This window comes from Pinus tabuliformis, chromosome J (genome assembly GCF_031772625.1).
Source record: "Pinus tabuliformis cultivar Carrire ecotype Pingquan chromosome J, CPIR1, whole genome shotgun sequence".
NCBI classification, from domain to species: Eukaryota; Viridiplantae; Streptophyta; class Pinopsida; order Pinales; family Pinaceae; genus Pinus; species Pinus tabuliformis.
The window spans coordinates 1,441,822,064-1,441,848,082 of record NC_142295.1 but is presented as its reverse complement, the minus strand read 5'-3'; the positions used below and the strand labels follow the sequence as shown (position 1 = coordinate 1,441,848,082).

The 26,019-nt window shown below is 40.0% G+C and overlaps 1 protein-coding gene across 1 annotated transcript in view; it reads left to right on the top strand.

Moving 5' to 3' along the window:
* The first annotated feature begins 656 nt into the window (after positions 1–656).
* Positions 657–26,019, top strand: part of LOC149232781 (uncharacterized) — a 111,035-nt gene continuing 85,672 nt past the window's right edge. The window contains exons 1-3 of the mRNA XM_089379517.1: positions 657–1,266; positions 4,184–4,370; positions 4,505–4,755. Coding sequence (XP_089235643.1) covers positions 791–1,266; positions 4,184–4,370; positions 4,505–4,755 — 914 coding nt within the window. The 5' untranslated portion in view covers positions 657–790. The remainder of the gene's footprint in view (positions 1,267–4,183; positions 4,371–4,504; positions 4,756–26,019) is intronic.

Below are 26,019 nucleotides of genomic sequence, written 5' to 3'. Positions count from 1 at the left end.
CTCGGTATTACCGACACTTGATCTATGGCTTAACACCCGATTGGTCCATGATTTCTATTTAAAGAGCATGGAGGGTCATTTGTAGGGTGACCGTTCATGAGAGAAGCTTATGTAAATTTTATTTTTTTAATTAATAAATTGCTTGAAGTGGTCGCGTTGGTTCAGGCTGTGGACTGGTTCTCTCTTTGAGGGTTTTAACCACGTCAAGAACACTGATGTATTGATCTGTGATCTATTTGTGAGTGGTATCTTTTGGTGTTTTGTCTAAGAAACTTACCTTGTAAATTCCTACAAGGGAAGAAAACAAAAAGTATACCCAACCATAAATACAATTTTTCCATTACAAAATATTAAGTGTTATCAATAATAATATTTGATTTTTAGCTAAACACTACTTTCAGATATAAAGCTTTGCTTAAAAAATAATTTCAAAATCATAAATAACATTATTTAAAAAAATATTATTTAGATTAAAATTATTTTTGTTTTTTAAATTTTATCTTTTCCCTCAAATAATAATAAAAAATTATTATATTCACCAGAAATTGGAAGAAAAAAATGACAAATAAATATCTGCATCCCAAAGAGAATGGTGAAATAGTTTTAATCATTATTGCCACTGGCATTTTAAACAAAAAAACATACGGCTTTTTAACGCTGCCGATCCTACCGCCCCTGTTATTAAGGGCCGTTTACCCGGAGAGAAATTTAAAACTTTAGTCATTCATCGCCTCTTCTTCTGCGGTTTGAAACGCTCTGAATATTTTTAATTGCAGGCATAGCCATCGCCATGGCTGGACCCCATGCCCCGGCTGGCCGTGTTCACAAGCGGAACACGATTTCCGATCAGCAGAAGCGAAGGGAATTGGCACTCAAGCGCCAGAGCGAGAGCCGCCGGGATTCGCAGCAGCACGCCAGGCGTCTTGCCGCCTCTGCATTATCACTTTCTTCTTCATCGGCGGAGGAGCCCGCAAATTTTAATTTCCGGCATGAGGAGGGAGTTCATGTTCTTCCAGAGCAGCCATTGGATGAACTAACCATCACAGCAGTTAACGATCACGTTGATGAAGAGTTGCCTGCACAAGCCAAAGAAGAAGAGGAAGAAGACGAAACTGCTTCGACGGTGCCGAATTGGAAGCGGCTTGATGGCGCGGGCTTTCAAGAAGCCACTAAGCTGAAGGGTGCGAAGGCACGCCAGTGGTTCGCTCGCCAGCTCATGCTGCCAGAGTGGATGCTCGATATTCCTCCCCGACTTAACCGCGAATGGTAAGAAGTAATGATTCTGCTGTGGTCCGCTATGTTACTTAATTCTTTTCCACTCACAGGATAAATGCATCTAAAATTGCCTTAGTTGCATTGAAATGAATGGCTCTCTCGCTTATTCCCCAAACCTCAAGACCCACTAGGAGGAAAGAACCTGCACAATGTTAGCTCTTTAAACCCCAAAAACCAGTATTAGCTCTTTAAACCCCAAAACCCATTTGGATATAAAGAGTCCGCACAATATGTCACACACATGGCAAACCGTTTCCTGCTTGCAAAAATGTTTCCCATCATAATCTTCTCCAAGACTTCTTCTCCCATGCAAAAAAAATGGCTAGGAAACTTTATAACTGAGATGTTTAACCGCAGACAGAAAATCTCTGAACTCAACATTTTTTATCTAATCCGCAATTAAATTTGACTTTTGATTGTGATTCTAAAAGAGGAGATGATCCTATGCACCAGGTGCTTATGATTCAAAGAGAGGAGATGGTCCTATACGCCAGGGAAGTCTCTAAGGATGTCAAAATCAAACACAAACATAAATAGATTCGTGTTCAACCAGAAACATAATATCATTTTTGGGAATTCACTTATTTATTTCTGATATAGAAAATGCTTAGGTATCTAACCCGCCAAAGTCATCCCGGACTTGCAACTGACCCCAACTTCTGTTGCATGTACTGGCATGCATCTACAAGTGCAAGTGCAATTTAAGCACTAAGATGATTTGAACCCTGGCAGGGGCTATATTAGCTACCCACTTTCACTAACCAGTCAAGTTCCAACTTTCACCTGACAAGAACAATCCGTTTTAGTCATAAGCCTTGTGTACGTGAAGTTTGAGCCTGTTGGAACTGATGCAGGCACATTTTACTCACGCAAAGAAGGATAGTGTGATATATTCTTTTATGACACCCTGCTCTTCTTCACTGGCCTGGTTTTAATGGAAATAGGGGAAAATAGAAAATCCCTCCTCCTGCAAAAGGAAAGAGGTGACATTAACCCAAGAATTTTTCTAAATTATAAGGTTACCCACCCAGACAGCGGGGTGTTCCAATCATCTGATGAACGGCTGTAGGCGATCAACCTCTCCTCTGCATGCTTTTAAAGAAGGGAGGCTTGATCTCTCTTAAAAATGCACATTATTCTTTATACCCTCAATCCCTACTTTCCTTTTTCTAAACCTCAAAACTCCTAAACTGACATGTCTATTTGCCAATTGCGCCTTGTCACTTGGATTCCCCATAGCACTGTATTTTTGCACTGGATATCAACAATTGTTTTTAGACTAATGTATTTTATATTTCATTAATGGTCAGAGGAAAATACAGCATATATTTATACAATTCCAGTGAAACTATAAAGGTATTCTCATTTCCCCTTCCTATACAAACAATAAGGGCAAGCATGTCTGCGTAGAGCTCGGTTGAAATTCAAAACGCCCAGAGTGGATGTTGACAAGGCCAGATGCAAGTCCTAGATGATTTTAATGGCATAGATATGCCCCTCATAGCATGTCAGCTTAGCCAAAGGGATTCTATAAGATTTATTTGGCTTCAACTCTCCTTATTTGCCTCAAGGAAAACCTTGCAAGGAAACTAAAGGGATGTTTCCCCACATTTGTGGATGGTATTTCTAGTAAAACTGTTGCAGACTAGTGCAACTCACTCAAGGGATTTAAACTGGGCATCTTTTGGCACGAAATTAGCCAAATGGCCATTGATATTAGTGACAACCAGTTGAGTTAACCCTTCTGGCTAACTATTCCTATCTTAGTTGCAAAGTTTCAACTGTGTTGCTAAATCAAATTTAAATTATGAACTTACTGACTTCCCCTAGGTGAAGTGGCATATTTTCTCCATTGGTTATATTTCAGCAGTTTATTTGCTTTGAAAAGGAGATGCCTGTTAATCTTATAATATGCCATATGGTTCTCCCGCCTGCTTAATCAGTAAAAGACTGCCATAATCCAAGATTCAATCGTTGCCAGGAATTCAAATCTGAGAGCGACAGTACATTAATAATATATTGAGTATATATTATAATCATAATGAGATACCTGTGTTTGAGCTCTACTAAAACACGGTCTAAGGGGTCATTAAACTACCCTTTTATTCATATAATGACCAGAATGTATCTTAGAGTCAACTGGATGTGAATCTAATAATTAATAAATAAATAAATTAGATTGCTCTACCAGTCTGCAACCACCAAAGATTGCATAATAAAGCATCATACACATGAGTGTGGAGCACAAGTCCCAAATAAATTATAGAGACAAGTCACACAGTAACTGAAAACCTCTGCCAAATGACCCAAGTGCATCCATACATCCTAATGGACTGCAAATGAATTGTATGAAGTTACTGCATGGTCAACCATTTGTTGTACATGCCTTTTCCTGAAATGTTAATTTGGTATTCACCCATAGCTGGAGGATGAATGTTCTAAAGATCAAATTACCAGATCCAGAGGCACTGAAGTTCTTTGATATGAAAGTATACAGGAGCTTGAGATGTATGGGGTACTAAGTGCAGTAGCCTACTTAAAAAACTCAGCAGACTCTCATAAAGGATATGGCAGTCAGGCTAGCAGTATTGACACTTTGGTTCGATAAGCTGATAAAATCTTTGGAGAGAAGGGGATTAAGAAGCTGAAGAAAATAAAAATTGAGAAGCAAATATGATCAACAGGAAAAGGCATTCAGGATATGGTGCATACAAGAAAGGATATATCTTTTTTTTTTTTTAATTCTCATGAAAATGTTCTTGGTAACTTTGGACAGAGTGGTTATAGATTATATGCGATAAAGATAAACTTATGGGTAGATTGATACACTTACATAGCGATATTGTTTTCACTTTCTTTCAGTGGTTGAAGGAATTGGCTTCATATTTGTTTGTAACTTTGTGAACAGGTATGTTTTGCCAAGAGCTGCAGGCAAACGATGCCTTGTTGTTTCTTCTAATGGTACAACAGTAAGCAGGCTTCGCAATGGACGGATCTTGCATTGCTTCCCATCAGCTTTGCCAAATGGTGCAAGGACAAAAAATGTTGCTGGCCCTGGTCACACGTTTTGTATTTTGGATTGTATATTTCATGAGGTAAATTTGTGATTTAATGATTTGGCATATTTCAGAATGTCGATGTTTCATGTTCGAGACTTCCAATTATGTTGTCTTGATTTTATGGCTGTTGATTTTGTAATCTTGTTTGTGTTCTGTTATCTTTGCTGCAGGCAGATCAAAGCTACTATGTAATTGATATGATTTGTTGGCGAGGATATTCATTATATGACTGCAGTGCTGAGTTCAGATTCTTTTGGTTGAACTCCAAACTTGCAGAGACAGGGGCTTGTGATCCGCCTTCAACATACCATCGCTACCAGTTTCATGTTGTTCCTATCTATGATTGTGATCGGGCAGGATTGCAAGATGCTTATAATGGTCCTTTGCCTTATATTAGGGATGGGCTGTTGTTTTATAATAGGTATTTTAAGTATTTTATAGACCAGAAATAACATACGTTCTATGTCTGCATTTCTTTTGCATCCTTGTATATTGTCCACAGTTGCAATCGGAACATCTTAGCAAGCAAAATGAATTATACTCCATCTACTCTATTCGACATTATGGCACCTAATTTCAGTTTCCAGTTCAATCCCTTCATTTTCTAGAGCCTCCAGATTTTTGACATGTGATGTCCTATAATGAAATGGACATTGCAACGGAAGGAGGGGTTTCTCTCTTGCTGAAGAAATGCTCCAGAAATGGCAACAAGACAAGAAATGCCATTTTCTATGGCCATTCTCATTTCTAGAAGTGACAAATCCTTTCTCAAGCAACTATGTGCAACATTGATTGTTTCTTCCTATGTTTTTCAAATATACTCTTTGTTTGGACGACCTTTTCCTGTGCATTGATTGCTGTTCCAGATAATCCCTGCAAGTGAAGGCCTTAATATGGATAAATCCAACATATTCCTCAACTGGCTGGCCGTTATGTGCTTCCATTTGAGGAGGAGGTGGGGAACTATGGTCTCCTCAATATAAACACCAATTGCTGTAAAGTTGTAAACCACTTCCTCTCGATAATTTGCAGTTGAACACCTGTACTGTCAATCTCTGCAGCCATTACTAAATTGTGTGTGTGTGTGTGGGGCAACCTGGAGTATTCGGTTGGCAGTCTCTGTAATGTAGGGTTGATTTAATGCTACTAAATGGGATGTAGGTCAAAGGCATTGTCTTTTCACCTACTGTGACTCCCCCAAGGAACTGATTCTTGCCAGAGCTGGTATATCTGAGATCTGGTGCAGAGGAGTTTCAAGTGGCCAGTGATATATGTCAAAAGTGTTAAAATTGGAGGCAGATCTCAATTTTTTGCTTCTGCAGGGAAGAGATCTCTGCGTCAGATGTTTCTGTTGCAATCTTGTTCTGATCTCAAATTTTGGAGTTTGCATTTTAAACATATTGAGTCTGGTCAACTCAATATGTGAGTGTAAGTTTGTTGGAATTGACCACTCTAACAAATGCTTTGTGAAGACGAGAAAACTCCAAGATAAAGATTGAACCAAATGAACAACTTTTGACTTGTGCTAAGGAGGGATGTTGTGACTTGTCTATACTTGGATGGCAACTGATAGTTTGATGATTATTGTGAGATGTCTTTGTCAAGTAGTTTTCTATTTCTTTTAATTTTGGTTATAAAAGGGTTGGTGGTTCTTAAACTGGAAGCCCTGGTGTCCGAAACATCAATTCTTGTATGTTTTTATTAGTTATAAAAAGGGTTGGTGTTTCTTAAATTGGAAGCCCCGGTGTCCGAAACATCAATTCTTATAAGGTCAAGTTGTTTGATCAACTTTTGAACACATACAATATCCATATCTCCATCCTAGCAATTGATGGATAGCCAAAAGCGAAATATCTGACAGATGGTGGTTGGTCCATTACTTGACGACTTTTATCGCGGAAGCCCCAACGAGCTGAGTTGTCAATATTGTTGATCTTGCAAAGTTCATCAACGATAGTTAGAGGCGGTTACATTTTAAATAGAGGTCAAGTGACAACTCGAAGATGTGGTGGTGAAAGAGTGGTGTTTGCGAGATTCCAGAGTGGATGAAGACCAGTTTGACAGAGATTCATTTATTGTTGTAATGTGTGTTTCTATATTTGTCATGTAAGCATTAAGGGAGGATGTTGGAAGTAATGCTTCCATGTGTATGATGTGATCTACATGTTGTCATTGTGAGTCCCGAGGTGTCAATCTAGAAGTTGTTGTTCCCTATGTCTGAGTTGTAGTTGTGTCATTTCCGAGTCATAGATCCACTTTCTTAGGATCTAGATTCGTCGAAGTCTGTGATCTATGTCCTATATATTTGTAATTGTTGTGATGAATAAAGATATCAAGTGTGATTTGTAGTGTGCAATCAATCGCTCTATTATCTCTCTCTCTATTTTCTAATATTGGTGCTCTTTCTCTCTCTCTCTCTCTCTCTATATATATATATATATATAAAATCTTCTGAAAACTCTAGGGATGCTTCTTTATATTTTTGGATGACATTCTTAGTAACGAGTGACTTTAAATAACGTCTTAAATATGTGTCCAATCTATAAGTTGAATCCACTTATTCCTACCATATTCCAAAGTTATATGATCCGACAAATTGACTCCAATGTTCATCTGAACCAAAATTCACGATATAGGTTCAAACTATAATGATAATGTTTTCCTTGCCTGATTGTTCTTTTCAGTGTTGTTATTTTTCCTCCTTGGTTCTTGTATTGGAAACCTCCAAACCCCATTTCTTGTTCTGTTTCTCGTTTCTTGTTTCTGGTAACACAAAATTATGGTGACACACCATTGCAATAAATTGTCTAGCGTAGGGAATTTTTCTTTATAGTTTTTCATGTTCTCACAACTTTCATAAACATAGCATAGGCTTCAATACCTCTTACACATTGCTTAGTATTGTCTAACATATTGGATACGTCCTAACCCCCATGTGTGTTTGAACTTTGCATATCAAACTCATGGACATGTCTAGGCCCCGTTCCTATGTGTCTTGTTGCCTCAAAATCTAATAGGCCTTGTAGAGGGGTGCTCTACAAGGAAAACACTAGACTAAGTGACAACAATGAGGTGTGGCCCACTGTCACTAGAGCCACTACCCCCTGTTCATTATGGACTTTAACCAATGGGAGGCTTCTTGGTAGATAGGCCACCTATGAGTGGTATTCTAGGCTTAAAGGTTTAGGGTGACACAAGAGGCTTCTAAAGGATGACTCTTCTTAAGTACAAGGCTTAATCAAGGATAATAAGGCAATTCACATCCTCTAGAGATCTAATTAGGGCACACTAGACCTAGGGATTGAGTAATAGCAAACACCATGGAATCTTCTAAGGTAAATGTGCGAAAAAAAGGTTTCCAACAATGAATATTAGCAAGCCAATGGCATATGAAACCTTCCAAAAGTCCTCAAGTTGAAGCTTAGCAAAACTAGGGTTTCCCATAGGGAAAACTATCTAGGGCAATGAAATTAAGGTCTAAGATCGATAGATTAGCCACCAAAGAAGGTTGATTTTGAGGCAACCAAGTCTCTTCTTGATGTTGAATCCTTCTACCACCTTTAATTCTCCTTCCAAGCAAATTCACTCCAAGCCCTAGTTTGGGCCACTTATCCTTAAGAGGATCGAAAATAGGAGAGGGAAAGAGAGCAAAACTCAATTTTGTGGATGAAATAAGGTTTATCACCAATTTGGCAAGGCCAATGCTTATTCCTTGGGTTGATGGAGTCTACGGTGGTGATATATTAGCCAAAACTTGAAAACAAGTAAGGATGTTTTGATGCCCTAGCACAAAACCCTAACTATTACCTTTGTGAGGGATCAATATTCACTTGGGAGAGCTAATACAAAAGTTCACCAAGGGATTGCCATTCACATTTCATTCATGAGTAATGCATACAATGATGATATCTAGATTCTATACAATTGATCTTCAATAACAAATGGTGCAATAGAAAAACCCAAGGTTGCCAATTCATTCCATACATTAGACATAAGATAACAAATTCATCAATAAAAGTCTCATTTACAAGACAAAATGCATGAACAATCCTTTCATTGATCCAAGATAACTTCTCCAATGCTAAGACAATAGCTCCAATAAACAAAGTTCTTCATAGATCACATCTCTCCAAGAAACAAAGAGGCCGAAAATCTCCTAAGAGGGCTGAAATAGTCAAGGTGATGATGAATCAAAATGAATGAGCTTCTCCTTTATTGAGCTGAGAGGCTCATTCTACAGCCCAGTGTGAAGGTGATGTGTAAGTATGTCCATGCTCAACATGGAGTTGACACGTGTCCCACTTGACATAAAAATAAAATGTCTATATAGAAAAGCAATGTCACCTATAGTAAAAGACAAAAAAGAATATGCTACACATGTTTAATTAGTTATCCATATGACCTAATATCATTTCATGTAAAGTAATTAGAAGTAAAAAAATATCTGAGTAAGATGTTTAAACCTTATACTATTCAAAAATATTTTAACATGTGATTTAAATAAACTATTTGAAGATCTATGTTAGCTAATTTAAGTTGATATCAACTTCATATATATCTATATTTAGAAAAGAAATGTTAAAAGAAAATGTTTTGATGTTAAAAAAAATGTTGAAAAAAAAGTTTTTATAGTTAAAATGTTTGAAGTGGTGTCTGTATTTTACAGTTTAATTCTTTTTAAGGTATATATTTTTTTGGCCAGATCCAACAAAGATTTTTGACTTACAAGTTTAAGTTATGTAATCTCTATAGTATTCAAAAATACAATTTAAACAATGAAAAATTACACATGTTTTTTGCACTTGAAAAAATTTGATCCGTCTCGGCTCATGTTAGATCCGTACTTAAAGTGGATCTACGTTGGTTTATATGAGGAGTAGGACCTAATATTAGCCTAATGATACCCCTATAACAAGTTTAGTCACAAAATATGCTTGGGTTACAAGCCAACCCACTAGCTTTAAACATAAATGCTTTAACAAGCCCACACATGTGAGCCGCTAGCCATTTAGGGCTAAAATCATGCATGAAATAGCCTCCAAATGCCATGTCCAAGTGCTATGATGTGTCCAAGGCGATGTAGAAGCACACAAAAATCAAGATTTGAGGGTTGGCCCTCAAATTCACCTCAATGGCTCCTTGTGGTCCCAAGATCCAACTGGAGCACCACAAAGTGGTCTCTATGGGTCTCCAACTACTAAAAGTGTCCACCTCTGCTCCATTGTTGAGGGATTTTCAGGTGCCTAGTCTCTGAAGTTGAAATGTTAGGCATGACCCAACTTGGTCCAAGTTTTGGGTAAAAGACCCCGTGAAAGAAGGAGAAGACCGCGTGGAGCTAGCGAAGATATATTCATCGCGCAAACTTTTAAGGCTTTTGGGATGGGATAAAGCCCTTATTTTGTAACTGATATCAGGTAGTAGTCCCTGTTTTATGGATGCATGGTATGTGGACCATGGTTTTTGTATAGATGAATTGTATAAAAGGATATGAAATACTTTGTAAAAGAGGAAGTAATGAAATATCATAAGTAAATCTCTGTATTCGCATCTGTAGTCTGTAGTTTTTGAGAAGGGTTTGCAGCTGAGTGCGTGGAGACTTTGAAGAGTCTACAACTGAGTGCGCAGACCACCTGCAGCTGGGTGCGCAGGTCAAAGAAGTGAATGTAATTGAAGATCTGTTTAATAGAAGAAGTTTTGGCGAAATATTGTATCTCTGTATATGTTAATTGTCTACTATTGTGTATCTGATTATGTATGCTTTCCACTGAATTATGCGAAGACCTGTAAGGTATACTGTTATCTGTTAGAGTTTATGTGTTTCTATAAACTAATCATCTGTGCGAAGTTCTTATGCATGCGAAGTTATAATATTGATATACAATAGAAGTAAATAAACGGTGCCACCTCGCGGATATCCTTTTGGTTGTGGAAACTTGGTTCTGCAACCTCCCATAACTGCTTCGGGTGAGACTGCGACCTGCTTGCAGGTCATTGCCGAAAGGGCTAGTAGTTGAGGGTTTTGTTGGTGCGCAACACACTCTGAACTTGGGTCAAGCCCCCTCAAACCAACAAATGGTTTCGTTGCCGGGACCGGGATCTACTTAAAGGGATATGATTTGGCGTTCGTTGAAGAAAGAACTCCAGGAGTGGGTCGAACAAAAAGAAAGAGAATTTGTAGAAAAAGAGAACAAAAACTCGCGTTTATCTATTGAAGCTTGGTTGCAGAGATATATCTTTGAAGATCAATACGAGATTTTCTTTGGTTCATTCCACATTGAATTGCTTGAGTGGATATCTAAGTTAGTTGAGCATAAGAACTGTTTCAAAGGCGATGAACCTAAGAAGTGGAACCCTGATTTGATACAACGGCTCAAGAGAATCGATAACAGTATCTCAAGGGTTGTTGATTTTTGGATCGATAGCATTTTGGGAGGATTTATCACTGAGTTCACGATCGACCAAATCGTGTCCTATAGTGAAGCTAAACGAAGATTCTTCAAAGGACCACGAGGTAAGTTTTTAAATTCTTTGAAGCTTTGGATTAAAATGTTATTGTGTGAAAAAGGGATTCTACAGATGCAATCAGATTAATGTTTGGGCAAAGAAGAAATAAGTCGGAACTAAGAGCTACGCGAAGTGGAAAACGATATAGAATAGATCCAAAGAATTTTATTGAGGCTAACTATAGCCCTCTATTGGGATTTGAGAACGAAGAAGAAATAAGTAACCCTACAACCTTGCGATATTCCCCCACCCATCTTGAAGGCGCGTCGAAGTTAAGGGCTGAAAAGAATCAGGGTGTCTTTGGGATTCCCCATCCATCCACCCCCCTCACACCCCATCCCCCTCCCCATACTTCCCCTCCACCTCCACCTCCCTCTCCACCTAGCCCCCCGAGAAGAAGAATGGCTAATGACATTAAGCTACCTGTCTTTAGAGGATTGGGAACAAAGGACCCTGACCAGTTTTGGTTCGTAGCTGATGCAGTATGGATGGCAAGACAGATTAATAATGATGATGTAAATAAGGCGCAACTCGTCACGTTGCTGAGGGAGAGGGCACTGACATGGTATATGAAATACTCTGCGAGTAAGCCGAATGCTACGTTTGATGAAATTAAGAAGGCCTTGGTAGCAGAGTTCAAGAAGCCAAAATTAGAATCGCAGTGTATCATAGAGTTGAAAGAGATCAAGCAAGCATCGACTGAATCTATGTGGGAATTGGATTAGCGATTCAAGGTTTTGATGGGTCAAGTGAGCTTTGAGATATCCCCACAGCAACATAAGGAATGGTTCATAGTTGTGCTACTACCACATATTAGGTTACCATTGACACAACAGAAGATCAGGATGCAAGCTGAAGCATTGGAGATTGCGATGAAGTTGGAAGCCTCGCCGGTTGGAGATACTCATGCAAGAGTACAACATATACAAAATCAGCTAGCTACGTTGACCCTGGAATTGCAGGATCTAAAGAAAGGTAAAGAAGTCAGACCAGAAAGATTAGAAGTGTGGTGTACGAAGTGCAAAGTGGAAGGTCATTATAAGGATCAATGCCCAGTATTTAGAGATTATATTGCAAGTGGAGCACCTAATCCAGTAAATCCGGGTTTGTGGTGCGAAATTTGTAGGACGCAAGGTCAGCATCACTCTGAAGACTGCTATCTATTACAAAAATATATACAGACCTTGAAACAACTATTTTGTAACTTCTGTAGATCAGTAGGCCATGATGAGAAAAATTGCCGAAGTTATGACTTAATGATGGAGCGCACTGTTGATAGTTATAGACTGCAAGCCAAAGGACACACACATGAAGAGCAAGGCCAGCACGTTGGACGAGGAGGAGGAGGAGGAGCTGGTCAAGGACGAGGCCAAATTATCTGCTATAACTGTGGACAAGCAGGACACTTCGTGAGAGACTGTCAAAACCCGATGACAACTTGCAATTACTGTAAGGCTTTTGATCATGTCATAGAAGAATGTCCCGTCCTCATTGCGAAGATGCAGGAGAAAAGAAACCAACAACCTGTAACAAATGTCCAAATGATGACTGCTGAGCCAAGAGAAGATCAACCATGCATCGACATTGTAACAAGAAGTGGGACCGCGACTAGGAATGATAAGGCCGATGGAAAAAAGAAAGCTGAAGCCACATGGATAAGGAAAACCACTAAAAAGGCTCCTGTATTTGATATCTTGAAGGAAAAGCAAGCATTCATGGAGGTGAGAAAGCTTTATAGATGATGGGGCCTCGACCTCTACCGCGTAGCCGACTCAGAAGGATAACCATGAAATAGTACCGGTTGCGACACAAGAGGTGGATCCAAATGTTTTGAAGTCTTTTCTACAGACCTGCATGAAGTTGTTGAGGAATCAGAAGGCTGTGGAGGGATTATAGGAACTGATAGACTCCTGTACTTCTAGGGAGATATCACAAAGCGAGATGCGCGCAGTGAATAATTTGCATAGACACAAGAAGAGAATAGGGAAAGAAATGAGGCTTACAACGCAGATTGGAGAGTATGACATGGATCAAGTTATCTTAGACCTGGGATCTGATGCCAATGTCTTGCCAAGGCAAACTTGGGAATCGATGGGTAAGCCGAAGCTGCAATGGTCTACTATTCAACTGAAGATGGCAAATCAACAAAAAATCTTACCCTTGGAAGGTTGTCTAATGTCATAGTGGACATCGACGGAGTATGCACTACCACTGACTTCAAAGTGATTGAGATAATAGATGATAGTAATCCTTACCCTGCATTGCTTGGATTGGATTGGGCGTTTGACAACATGGTTATAATTAATATGAGGAAAAGGCAAATGATATTCGAAAGCAATAATATGAGGGTTATTGTTCCATTGGATCCATCAGAAAGGACGAGGTATACAGAGCCTGTCAGAGAGGAATATAGCACGGATGACGTTGATAATATCTATCAGATCACAGCGAAAGGAAGAAGAATGGATCAATCCCACTGCAGATGGAAAGCTAACTTGGGAGCAAGATAGTTCCTGTACCTCAGATTCAAAAGAAGAATTGGAGAATTGGCATAACAGATTGCATGAAGTGTCTACAAGGTGATGTGCAAGGATCACCAAAGTAGTGCGCTGCATGACAGCTGAGGTACGTGATTTACCTTTATATGATGGTTTGGGTGATGTAAATACTTTCTTTAAAGATTATGAAAGGTGGGTACCAAAATGTCAGAGACTGTTAGCACTGGATCAAGTGCTGAGGGCTATGCCTGCTAGATGGTGGGGTACGCATAAGAAGAATATAGGAGATTGGCAGAAATGTAGAAGGTTGATGTGGGTAAGATTTGGACAAGTAGAAACAGAGCTCGCAGACAAGTATGATGGCTAGAATGATCCTAGAGACCATATACAACTCTGTATGGTAGCTTGGAGAGAAATTCTGTGAGAAGAATGGGTGCATGGTTTCATCCATACCTTGGAAATGATCCCTCAGAACTGGTATTTGGAAATTGAACTTCGACATGGCACTGCTAGCTGGGCGGAAATGGTGGATGGATTTGTGATGACATTCAGATTTGAAGATGACTGTCCACATATAGATGCAACGTTGAATATAGTTAAGAAGAAGATTTTTGAAAACGAAGTTCCAGTTATCTGGCAACTTGATTGGGTTGTGCAGATCTGAAATGTGATGGAATGCTATAACCTCACTGCAGAAGAGGATGAATATCCTCGCAACATTGATATCAAAGAGTCAGAAGGACATCGCGAAGTGAATGGACTTGAGATAGAGATGTTAGATATAACGCAACCACTGAAAACGAAGAAAGTAAATATAGGGACAGAAGCTGAACCGAAGTATGCGACCATAGGAGATTACTGGGATGAAGACACTGTCAGCAAGATAATAGATTTGTTGCCTGAATACCGGGAACTGTTCCCCTTTAAATTTTTAGATACGAAAGGTATCCTAGGGGATTTGGCAGTTATGAGGATTCCTTTGAAGCTTGATGCGAAGCCTGTTAAGCAGAGGCCTTATAGAGTAAAAGTGACATTCTCCTTAATCTTCATTTTCATCCTTTTACTTAAATTTTTACCATTACCATGAAATGACTTAGGATGTTTGACAATGGTTCCGACTTCATTGGATTTCATATGGAGAAAGTAGAATTTTAGATTTCATTCAAAATCCAGCAGACTTATCAGTTTTTTAGGATTTCAGGATTGGGGGATTTCAATGTTTCCATTGAATTTTGTCATGTATTAGGTTATGGAACTCATATTTAATCAAGAGCACCAATCCCTCTATGTATTTTGATGTTAGTGACATCGGTTGTCGAACTCCTCTATCATGACCCTCCTAAAAATGTACGCATCACTCAAACAAAATCTTGACATGACGTTCTATGCTTTTTCTATATTATGCTAATGCTTAGAGGGTGATATTAATGACAAAGATCCCTATACAGATACAGAGGTAATGACAAAGATACCTTTGGATATTAATGCTTAGAGGGTGATATTAATGACAAAGATCTTGATTTTCCAACAAGACTAAAAAATTAGACATTTCTCATGGTGGCAAGAGGCCCAAGCATAAGCAATAGATAATAGATTTACTTGTCTTTTCTAGTTTCTAGTAGTTTTTATAACTATTGACTCTTTCATATTTATTATGATATTTTTTTAAACAATATATGACAATTTAAGTTTGAAGTTGGATATTATTTGTTGTAATGGTTACACTTAGCTTACAAGTACAACTTTGGCGATCAATGCTGATAAATGTTATATATTGAATTTTGAAAGCTTGAAACTTTAAGATTGATGAATCATGAGACTCAATATGTTGCATGTTACTATGTTACTAACTTGTGGACGTGGTTGATGAAGATTATAACTTCTAGATGATTGTTGTTATATGGTTCAATCTATGTTTTTTTTTTGGTTGTTAATATAATGTTTTTTATATCTAATTCATCATTCTACATGTTTTTGTTGACATGTATGTATCAAAATATAAGAAGTATATATATTATATAAAAAACGCTTCGAGATTCGCTCCCAAACTGGGAGCTTCTGAAAATGTTGCTCCCGCACCCGTTTTCGCTCTTGCTCCCAAGTAACACTGGACTAAACCCAAAATATAAGGAAAAGGTAAAAGAAGAATTGGACAAAATGTTAGCCGCAGGGATAATTGAACTTGTCGAAGAGTCTGAATGGGTAAGTCCCATGGTAGTTCAGGAGAAGAAGGTGAAAGGGGAAATTAGAATCTGTGTGGACTTGAGGAAGTTAAATGATGCATGCTTGCATGACCCTTTTCCCACCCCATTTATAGACGAAGTGTTGGATAATGTAGGAGGACAAGAGGTTTACTCTTTTACAAATGGCTTCTCAGGGTATCACCAGATCAGAATTGCACTGGAAGACAGACATAAGACAATGTTTGCCATAGAATGGGGGTCCTATCAGTACACAGTGATGCCTTTTGGGTTGAAGAATGCACCTGCCATTTTTTCCAAAGTTGTAATTATAGCTTTCAAAGAGTACATACACAAATTTCTGGAAGTTTACTTCGACGATTGGATAGTATTTCTGTTAAGTTATGGTATGTTCTATGCTTAGTGGAATTTACTTCAATTTCTTCTTATTAGCCCAATGTCATTCATTGTTTAGCAATCACATTAACATAAAGTAAAATGCTGATAGAACATAAATAGATCGACAGAAAACAAGCCAAGACAAGAGACACTAGATGTGGCGGCTAGCTAGGGACAAACCCCAATGTGGGGAAACCCTTTGATCAATTCTTCTATAATCTTCAATAGTTCAGTAGAGAGAGAAATAGTACAAATATACAAATCTGTAATTTTATGACAGCAGCAACAAACCCTAACCAACAAAGTCAAAGCTGGTCAAACAAGATAGAATTGACCTCCAATCAGCTTGGTCAATATCCCAGTCAACTCGGCCTCCAACAGCAAGAAGAGGCAACCCAAAAACAGTCCGAAAAACTCAGTCAAATGAAGTCAACAAAAGTCAACCTGCTGCCAGCAATTAGGGTAGTCAACGCTGGTCAAACTTGAGGTCAGATTGCCTCAGTTTGTGTGCCAAAATCTGTGGCCTGCCTAGGAGAGACAACCACACCAAAACCACAGTCCTAGAAGGTCCACGCTAGTCAAAGAGACCTTCTGCAGCCCTAGTCAAACTTGGTCAACGCAGTCAAACAGTTCTGTGTCCTCCTTTCTGCATCCTTCTGCGTCCTCCTCCTTCCCACATGAGAGCTGCTCCTTGTGTGTACCCAATCAACTAAGGAGAGAGAGAAGAATGTGAGAGATGAGTGAATAATGCCTCAAGGTAACTTGTATTTATATGAGTCGTTGAGGATGTGTGCCACACATCTAGTTGATGGCCGACCTTGACAAATTGTCAAGTAAATACAAATAAATTCATATCTCCATAAATACATGTCAGAATCGGATGATCGTTAGATCAATCCTACACCTCTCGACAAGAGGAATCCAAGAAAAATATCAGCTGCCCTAGTTGCCAATTTTAACAATTTGGGCTATTAAAGAAGCATGTGGCGAGCTTGAGGTTGACGCTAGATACATGTAGGCAATATCAGATATTGTTGAACCTGAAGAAGTGCATCTTTTGTGCGCCATTTGGAATATTGTTGGGACATGTGGTTTGTAAACAAGGATTGATGGTAGATCCAACGAAGATTGCAGTCATTGTGAACTTGTCAGCACCAAAAACAGTAAGACAACTGCATACTACGCTAGGACACACTGGTTACTACAGGAAGTTTATAAAAGGATATGCACAAATAACTGCGCTGATGGAAAATTTGCTGAAGAAGGATGTGACCTTCCAGTGGGATGAAGAATGCCAGAAGAGCTTGGATGTGCTGAAAGAAAAAATGGTAACTGCGCCAATTCTAGTTTTTCCGGACTGGAAGAAAGAATTTCATGTGCATGTTGATGCATCTTGCATAGCTTTGGGAGTAGTACTAGCACAACTGAGAGCAGGGGATATTGATCATCCCATTGCATTTGCAAGCAGGAAGCTGTCTAAGGCAGAAAAGAATTACAACACGACAAAAAGGGAGGGGTTAGCTATGGTGTATGCACTACAGAAGTTCAAACATTACTTGTTGGGAGGACACTTTAAGATGTTCACAGATCACTCTGCACTGAAATATTTGGTAAATAAGCCTGTCTTAGGAGGAAAGATCTGCCGATGGTTGTTATTATTCCAAGAATATGACTTCGAAGTTATAGTGAAGTCGGGAAGATTGAATGCTGGGCTGGATCATCTATCCAAGATAGAGACAGGAGAAAAACCTACAAGTCTTGAAGATAACCTGCCCGATGCACAACTGTTTGCAATTAAAGTCGCAGATGATCACTTCGCGGATATTATTCAGTTTTTGTCCACAGGAATGGCGCCCGCAGAGTACACTACAAAGCAAAAGAAGGAATTGGTGGTTCGAGCAGCTGATTTCTCGCTGATTGCGGGACACTTGTATAAAATGGGACAGGATGAAGTACTGCGCAGATATGTCCCTGAACATGAAAGACAGAACATTCTAATAGAAGCTCATGGAGGAGTTGCAGGTGGGCATTATGCAGGAAAAGCCACTGCGCAGAAGATTTTGAGAGCCGGGTTATGGTGGCCTACAGTGCATAAGGAAGCAAAAGACTTTTGTCAAGCATGTGATGTATGCCAAAGGATAGGAAAGCCATCCAGAAGAGATGAAATGCCACTAGTACCCCAGGTGACTTTGCAAGCTTTTGATAAATGGGCAATTGACTTTATTGGATTGATTAGTCCATCGGGGAAAAAGACTGGTGCAAGATATATCATCACTGCGATGAATTATTTGACAAGATGGGTCGAGGCGAAACTGGTAAAGGATTGCAGCGCAGAAATTGCTGCGAAGTTCATTTTCAAATATATATTGTCTAGATTTGGTTGTCCGAAGATCTTGATGAGCGACCAAGGGACACATTTTTTGAATAAGATGATTGAAGCACTAACTGAGGAATTCCAAGTTTACCATCAGAAGAGCACTCCCTATCATCCTCAGGCAAATGGGACAGTGGAAGCTTTCAATAAGATTTTGGAGAATGCATTGACCAAGGTGTGCAACGTAAACAGAGATGACTGGGACTTGAGGATTCCAATGATGTTGTGGGCATACAGAATGACATGCAAGAAATTGACTGGGCAGACACCTTTCAGGTTGGTATATGGACAAGAAGCAGTTATGCCAATGGAATACATTGTGCCAAGTCTGAGAATTGCAACTGTCACAGATATGGCAGACCCCGACATGATGAATGAGAGAATGTCGCAGATACTAGCTTTAGAAGAAGACAAATTCATAGTAGGATTCCATCAACAGGTGCAGAAAGCAAGGGAGAAAGCCTGACATGACAGGCACATCAAGAAGAAGATATTTCACGAAGGGGATCTTGTATTATTATATGACAGTAAGTTCGTGAAGTTCCCGAGAAAATTTAAAACACATTGGTTGGGGCCATATATCGTCAAGAACATTACAGATGGTGGTGTTGTTCAGCTCGCGAAGTTAAATGGTTAGATGATTCCAGGATGAGTGAATGGTAGTAGATTGAAAATATATAGGGACGATTATGTCCCTGGACCGTCGCACTGAAGAATGAAGGGAAGGAAGTCTTAGTGCCACCTGCAGTTGAAAGTGGGCACATGACTATAAAGTTATAAACGACTCTGCAGAAAGGGACTTCGTCGAAGGAAGATTGCTGCGCGATACTTAGGAGTATGACGAAGTCCGTAGGAGTTGCGACGAAGAAGAGGTGACTGCGCCAAAAGGTAATTCAGATGAAGTTAGCCGGAAATATGATCGTTGGAAGGAAAAAGGGCATTGTTAAAAAGAAATTACCGTTGAAGGGCGTGGGAGAAAAGAATTTATGAAGCACAATTGGATGTATCTAGCCCATACCTGCATTAATGAACCAAATCTAGAGCCAATCATAAGTCTGGGAATTTAAAATTATTATAAAACCGCATCTCGTGCCACATTTGACACTTTGTTGCCTAAGAGAGATAATTTTTTTTTGCCTAAGTGAAGAACAACTATTGCATGTCTGAGAGGAGCTAGGAAGAGTTGGTTAGAATATTTAAGAAGAAAGGGCTAGTTGTATCATGGAGTCACAAGCAGGAAAGACTGCAGGAGCAAATGTACCTATGTCCCCAACGCACTTAAGGTGGCCAAGGAAGGTGTCGTAGTCGTAGCCACAGAAGACGAAGGAGAAGAGACTAGCTGAGGTCTTTGCAGCAGAATTGAGAACGTCACCACGGAAGAAGACGCAGAAGGAAGTGTGGTCGAAGAACGCGGAGGACAAGGGCAAAAAGGAAAGAGACCGATGTAGCAAGAGGGACCTCAATAGGTCCACGATAGTGAGGAAGAAGCTGAGTTTCACAGGAAGGAGACAGAGGATGTGGAGACTCCCTCTGTGCTCCCAACGTACATGCCGTCGAGAAAACTGGGCGCAAAGCCAGTTAAGGAGCCAAAAGAAGGGAAATTTGCTACTTATATGCTGCTGTTGCCAGAAGAGGTGTCTTTGAAGGAGAAGTGTTGGGGAAGATTCCTGTTAATTTTAGGTATGTTGTATGCTTAGAGCAATTTATTTCAATTTTCACAGCTAGCTCAATATCTCTTCTAGATTAGCAATCACATTAGCATTAAAGTAAACTGCAGATAGAAGATAAACATAAATTGCAGAAGAGAAGCCAAGACAAGAGGACACAAGATGTGGCGCTAGCCAGGGACAAACCCCAATGTGGGGAAACCCTTGATCAATTCTTCTTATATGTTCTTCAATAGTTCAACAGAGAGAGAGAGAGAGATAGTACATATACATCAAAAGTCAACACTTTGACTTGACAAGATAAGAACATAGATCTTCTCTAAGAAGATGTCTCATGAGGTAACTGATATGGACTCATGTGATTCCATCACCCTATCACAGTGCTGCACCATGCTGCACCATCATACCATGTCTCATCACAGAGCTGCACCATGCTGCATCATTGTTGAGCTGTACCTCATCATGCTATACCCATCTTGCTGCTCTTCATCTTCATGCTGCACACATCATGCTGCTGCACCATATCATCATGCTGCACCTCCTTGTGCTGCATCTTCAAACTGTACCTTACTGTGCCTATCATGCTGCATCCCCTTGCGCTGCATCTTGATACACTTACGCTGCACCTTGATACACTTGTGCTGCACACCCTGATACACTGCCCATAACAACTCTTGCTATGGTGCTATGGCCTACGGCCTAGCACATAGCAACAAACGTATCACAGATAGTGTCCAATCATTATTAACCCAACAACATTTAGTCTATAGAAATGTCAACTCTTGAACATGCTGTAATGCTGGAATTCAGGGACTGATTAGGGTACTGACCACAGTCCCTAATAGCCCATCTAAGCTGGCCCAGAATTGCTCTTAATGATTATGGTTGTCCTCCAATGAGTTGTTGCCCTCCACGCTACATCATAACAGTCCTCCTTGATATAGTAGACCTCCCAAATCGTCCCACTAATGAACTGTTGTAACCTTCTCTTTTCTTGTGGCTAGGGCAGTCATGAGACTGCATATAAGGAACCATTTAGATCCCTTCTCACAGCAGTCTAAGGGCACATGAAACCCTCCACAAATGCGGCCTAGAATAGTGTTAAGGTGACTGCGTTTAGGCCTGCGTTCAGCCATGTATAGACTGCGTCTAGGGCACGTTTAACCCTTCCTTAGATATGCAGCTAAGGCTCCTTTAAGGCTTCCTCATGTCTGCGGATTAGGGCTGCCTTGCTGTGTGTAGAAGTTCCCTCCACTTAGCTGCGTATAGGGCTCCTTAGATCTGCAGATTAGGGCCTCCACTTGGCTGCTTATAGGGCCTCCTTTAGACAACGATTAGGGCTCCTTTTGGTTGCGGCTAGGGCTACATTCTTCAACTGCGTCTAGGGCACATAGAACCCTTTCTTCACTGTGTCTAGGGCTTCTCCCTCTTGACCTCTCTAGCCACTAAACCCAAACGAGTGGAGAGAGATCTTAGGAGAAGTGAGTGTTTCCACCTCCTTTTATAGTAAAACGTGGAGCACAAGAAGGGGCAAATTAGTTGCTGGCCGACCTTGACGAATTGTCCCATAACACAAATAAAATCATATCTCCATGAATACTTATTGGAATCAGATGATCTTTAGATCAATCCTACACCTCTCATTGAGAAGAGTCCAAGAAAAATATTAGCTGTCATTAATAAGATGACCCACATGGAGTTTGGCCCTAGTTGCCAATTTTAACAATTCCCCAACTCAAAATGGAAGATTGGGATTTCAACGACAAAAGCAAATACTTGCAATTTGTTATAGATCTGATACCGAAAATATAAATATACCCAAGAATAACAAGATAGAAATATATAGAAATGCTTCTTTATTAATATCAAACCCTTAAGGTAGGGCAACACCATACATTCACTCCTTAAGGAAGGAGAATACTCCACAAGCCATATGCCTGTTCATACAATAATCCTTGACAATCCCTTCATCATCCCTCCATGTGGAGTCTCTAGCGTCTATATAGGCCTCATACATACAATACCATGGGTCATTACCATGGTTCCCTCATACCATCAAACTAATACCATGGGCCCATTACATTATTACTAACTACTTGTGGTCCCTTACATGATATGGGTTAACCACCTTATATATTACTATGGCCCATCCCATTATTACGTTATTACCTTGGGTACCTCCCTTGGTACCCCATATTATCTCCCCTAGGTATATAACATTCCACCCCCCTTAGCATGTTTCGTCCCCGAAACATGGGAAGAACACAAATAATAAGATCTACTCAAAAGAGTAGTCCACTGGTACCATGCACGTGCATCTAGCCATCCAAGAGAAAGGTGAACACTCGATCTCGCTGGTGCCTCGCTCGCTTGAGATGGAAGTTGACCATGGTAGCTCTTCTGTGTTGATGTGTAGTAGGTGGATCTTCGCTCCTCGCTATCCGTCATACGTGGGTTGTTGTCCTTGTGGCTAATTGGTTTCCATCTTGTTGGTTGTTTTCTTGCGGGGTGATGTGGGTGATGATATGTTGAAGTTTTAACCTACGGTGTCTTTTTCTTTAATTCACCCCGCTGTGGTGCCTGTTGTGGTGTCTTCTTTTCCAATATGACTTCAACCAATGAGCCCTCATCTGATGTACTTGTAACCTTTTCTGCTTCAATCTCTGTTTGTGTTTGGTTGTTGATCATCAAAGGCTCATCATCTGATATGTCAGTCCCTGGAACATCTTTTGCTTCAGCCTCCATGTACTCTACCTGTTTATTGATGGAAATATCTTGTAATGTAATTTTCTTCTTTTTATACCAGAGCTTCAGGAATTTCTTCTGCACATTAATATTGATATTACCAGTAGATTCCATCCAAGGATATCCCAAAACAACATCCATATTATCCATTTCTGAATTATAAAAATTACCATGCAACACATACTTATCCATAGAAATCTTCAAATCCTTATACACTAGAACATCCTCATTATCCACTTGTGTGTTTTCAATGTGTTTTGCTGGAATTTGCAATTTTTTTGCCAAATTAACATTGATGAAATTATGCTTGCAACTAGGATTTATAGAAACAATGATCTTCTCCTTCTGAATCAATCCATGAACCTGCAATAAGGATATACCAGTATGAAATAGCCCCACATGTTTCTCCTTATCTTGTTTTCTGGCATGAGACCATCTGTCTAAAAGTAATTTTTCAAATTCTTCATCGGGCAGGTTGTAACACTTCGTTTTGTTAAGTAATCCCCACCATGTGGTTGCCTCCTCTCTAAATAGCTCCACTACCCACCATTTCCAATTGTTTTTCCATAATGATTTCTGTTCTTTTATGTATTCTTCAATAGTAGGACCATTATCTTTTCCTGTAAAACCTAGACCCGCCATGAAGAGGGTTTTGAAAAAACTTGGCGAAAATTTGAAATTGTCACAGTTTAGTCAATATTGCTCAGAATCCCTATTATGACCTGTTTTCAGAAATGGAACAATCATTCTGCATCTACCCATGTGATAGAAATCTTGATCCAGGCACTGGAATTTCAGATCTGTGCTGCAACTCTCCCGCCGTCACCAAAATTTCTGTAAAAAGAGCTGATTTTAAATCAGCTATATCTCCCTCGTTCGGACTCTGATTCGATCGATTTTTTTTTTTTTGAAATCGGCTATTTTTCACATAGAATCCAGATCTACAATTATATTTTGCAGATCTTGCACCAGGACGTCCAGATTTGCGCCGCAAACTCGCTGCCCTGAAAAATTGTTTGCAACCCCACTGATTGTTAGATCAACGATATCTCCTTCATCTGGACTCCGATTCAATCGATTTTTTTTTGAAATCGGCTATTTTTTCACAAAGAATTCAGATCTGCAATTAGATTTTGCAGATCTTACACCAAAACATATAGATTTGATCTGCAAAATCGCCGCCCCCGAAATCCTGCAAAAAAAATATAAAAATTTCTCCACTTTTGCCGAAGAAAGTGCTCTGATACCACTTGTTATAGATATAATACCAAAAATATAAATATACCCAAGAATAACAAGATAGAAATATATAGAAATGCTTCTTTATTAATATCAAACCCTTAAGGTAGGGCAACACCATACATTCACTCTTTAAGGAAGGAGAATACTCCACAAGCCATATGCCTGTTCATACAATAATCCTTGACAATCCCTTCATCATCCCTCCATGTGGAGTCTCTAGCCTCTATATAGGCTTCATACATACAATACCATGGGTCATTACCATGGTTCCCTCATACCATCAAACTAATACCATGGGCCCATTACATTATTACTAACTACTTGTGGTCCCTTACATGATATGGGTTAACCACCTTATATATTACTATGGCCCATCCCATTATTACGTTATTACCTTGGGTACCTCCCTTGGTACCCCATATTATCTCCCCTAGGTATATAACACAATTTGAGCCCTGTAGGTATTTGAAGAAGGTCCACTACCTGGAGAGTAGAGTTACAAGATTGGAGCCGCAACAATGGGTTGCGGGAGTACAGAGAGCAGGAATTTTGAACATGCTGAATGTGCCACACTTCGGTCGAAGCCCATTCAGTAAAATTTGTGTGCGACAACTCCTCGCACTGGTGCATGATGATTGCATTTGGTTAGGGATGAGGATCCCAATTGATGAGATGCTCATCAGAAAAATAACAACGCTGCCATAACAAGGAAAGGACCCCGCAGATGAATTCGTGGGTAAAAACAAAGACAAGGAGATGACCCAGATGATGAAAGAAAAGTTCGGGTTAGTAAAGAAATCCTGCGGATACAAGATAAACTCCATCGAGGATCAGGGTGTGCACTTTGCCGCACATATCTTAGCAGGGAAGATCATGAGGAAGTGCAGGGCCAATGAAGTGCCTGTAGCAGTAGTGTCATTAGTAGAACAATGCAGCGCAGGGGTCCAGTTCAACTGGGCTTCTTATCTATGTAAGGAGTTTTTAATGGATTGCAGGGAAGCACAGGAAGAAGGCAAGACCTTCCACTATGCCTAGTTGTTAATTCTTATTGCACTTATTGCATGGAAGGAGCCGGAAGATTCTCAATTTCCGACTGTTGAGGTGGATGTATGTGAAGCAGTGAGGTATGCTTCGCTATGGTTTACGAAGGAGCTGACGCGCGCAACAGAGAACAAGATGTTCTTTGTAGTCATGGCGATGGATTTGCATATGGTGGTGAATCAATATCCCAGACTGTCACCGAGCTTGTACAAACAATATCGTCATATAGCGGAGTTTAAGGCAGACTTTCACAGGGCGTATGTGAAAGCAATGAAGGACCCAACAAAGACATGGCATCCATTGCCATACCTGGTAACAAAAGATGATCTCCTCGTGGTAGTGCAAGATTGGCCGGAGGAATGGATGACTCCAACTGATGGCGCTGTTTGAGGAGAGGGAGAAGAAAAATGTACATTGCAGGGTTCGGGTACAAGTAAGAAGAATGTTGATGAGGAAACAAAAGAAACAGGGGGAGGGCAGGAACACAAAGAACACTGCAGCGATGTGGAGGTATTAGAAGATTCGCCCTTTGTGATAAAAATGCGGCCAAGAAAGAAGCATAAGGCAGATAAGAGTAAGGGCGCAGTGCCGCTTGTCCTCACTGATGGGGACATCGATGAGATAGCAGAGAAAATCTAGGAGATTAACACAGAGACCTGGGACAAGATTGATGATCGCTGCAAAGCGATCTTGGCTGAGGTACAACAGGGCATCGCGGAGCTGAAGGTGTTGCCACAAGTAGTGAAGCAACTAGAGAAGGCAACCCAACCATCGTAGCAAGAACAGAGACTGGAAATGAGCTTTGGAATGAGGATGTTACATGTGCCAGCTGGGGCACTGAAGTTTGAAGCAACAACAGATAAAGAGTGAGCCAAGGCATGGCGCAGTGTCCAGATGAATGTCGCTGTGCTACCCCTCCAGGTGCTGCATGAATTTCATCAAGGAATCATCGCAAAGATGCAGGAACGAGAGAAGCGTATGTCACTGTTGAAAGAAAATGTAGAGTCAGAGAAAGCAACGATGCAAAAGGAGCTG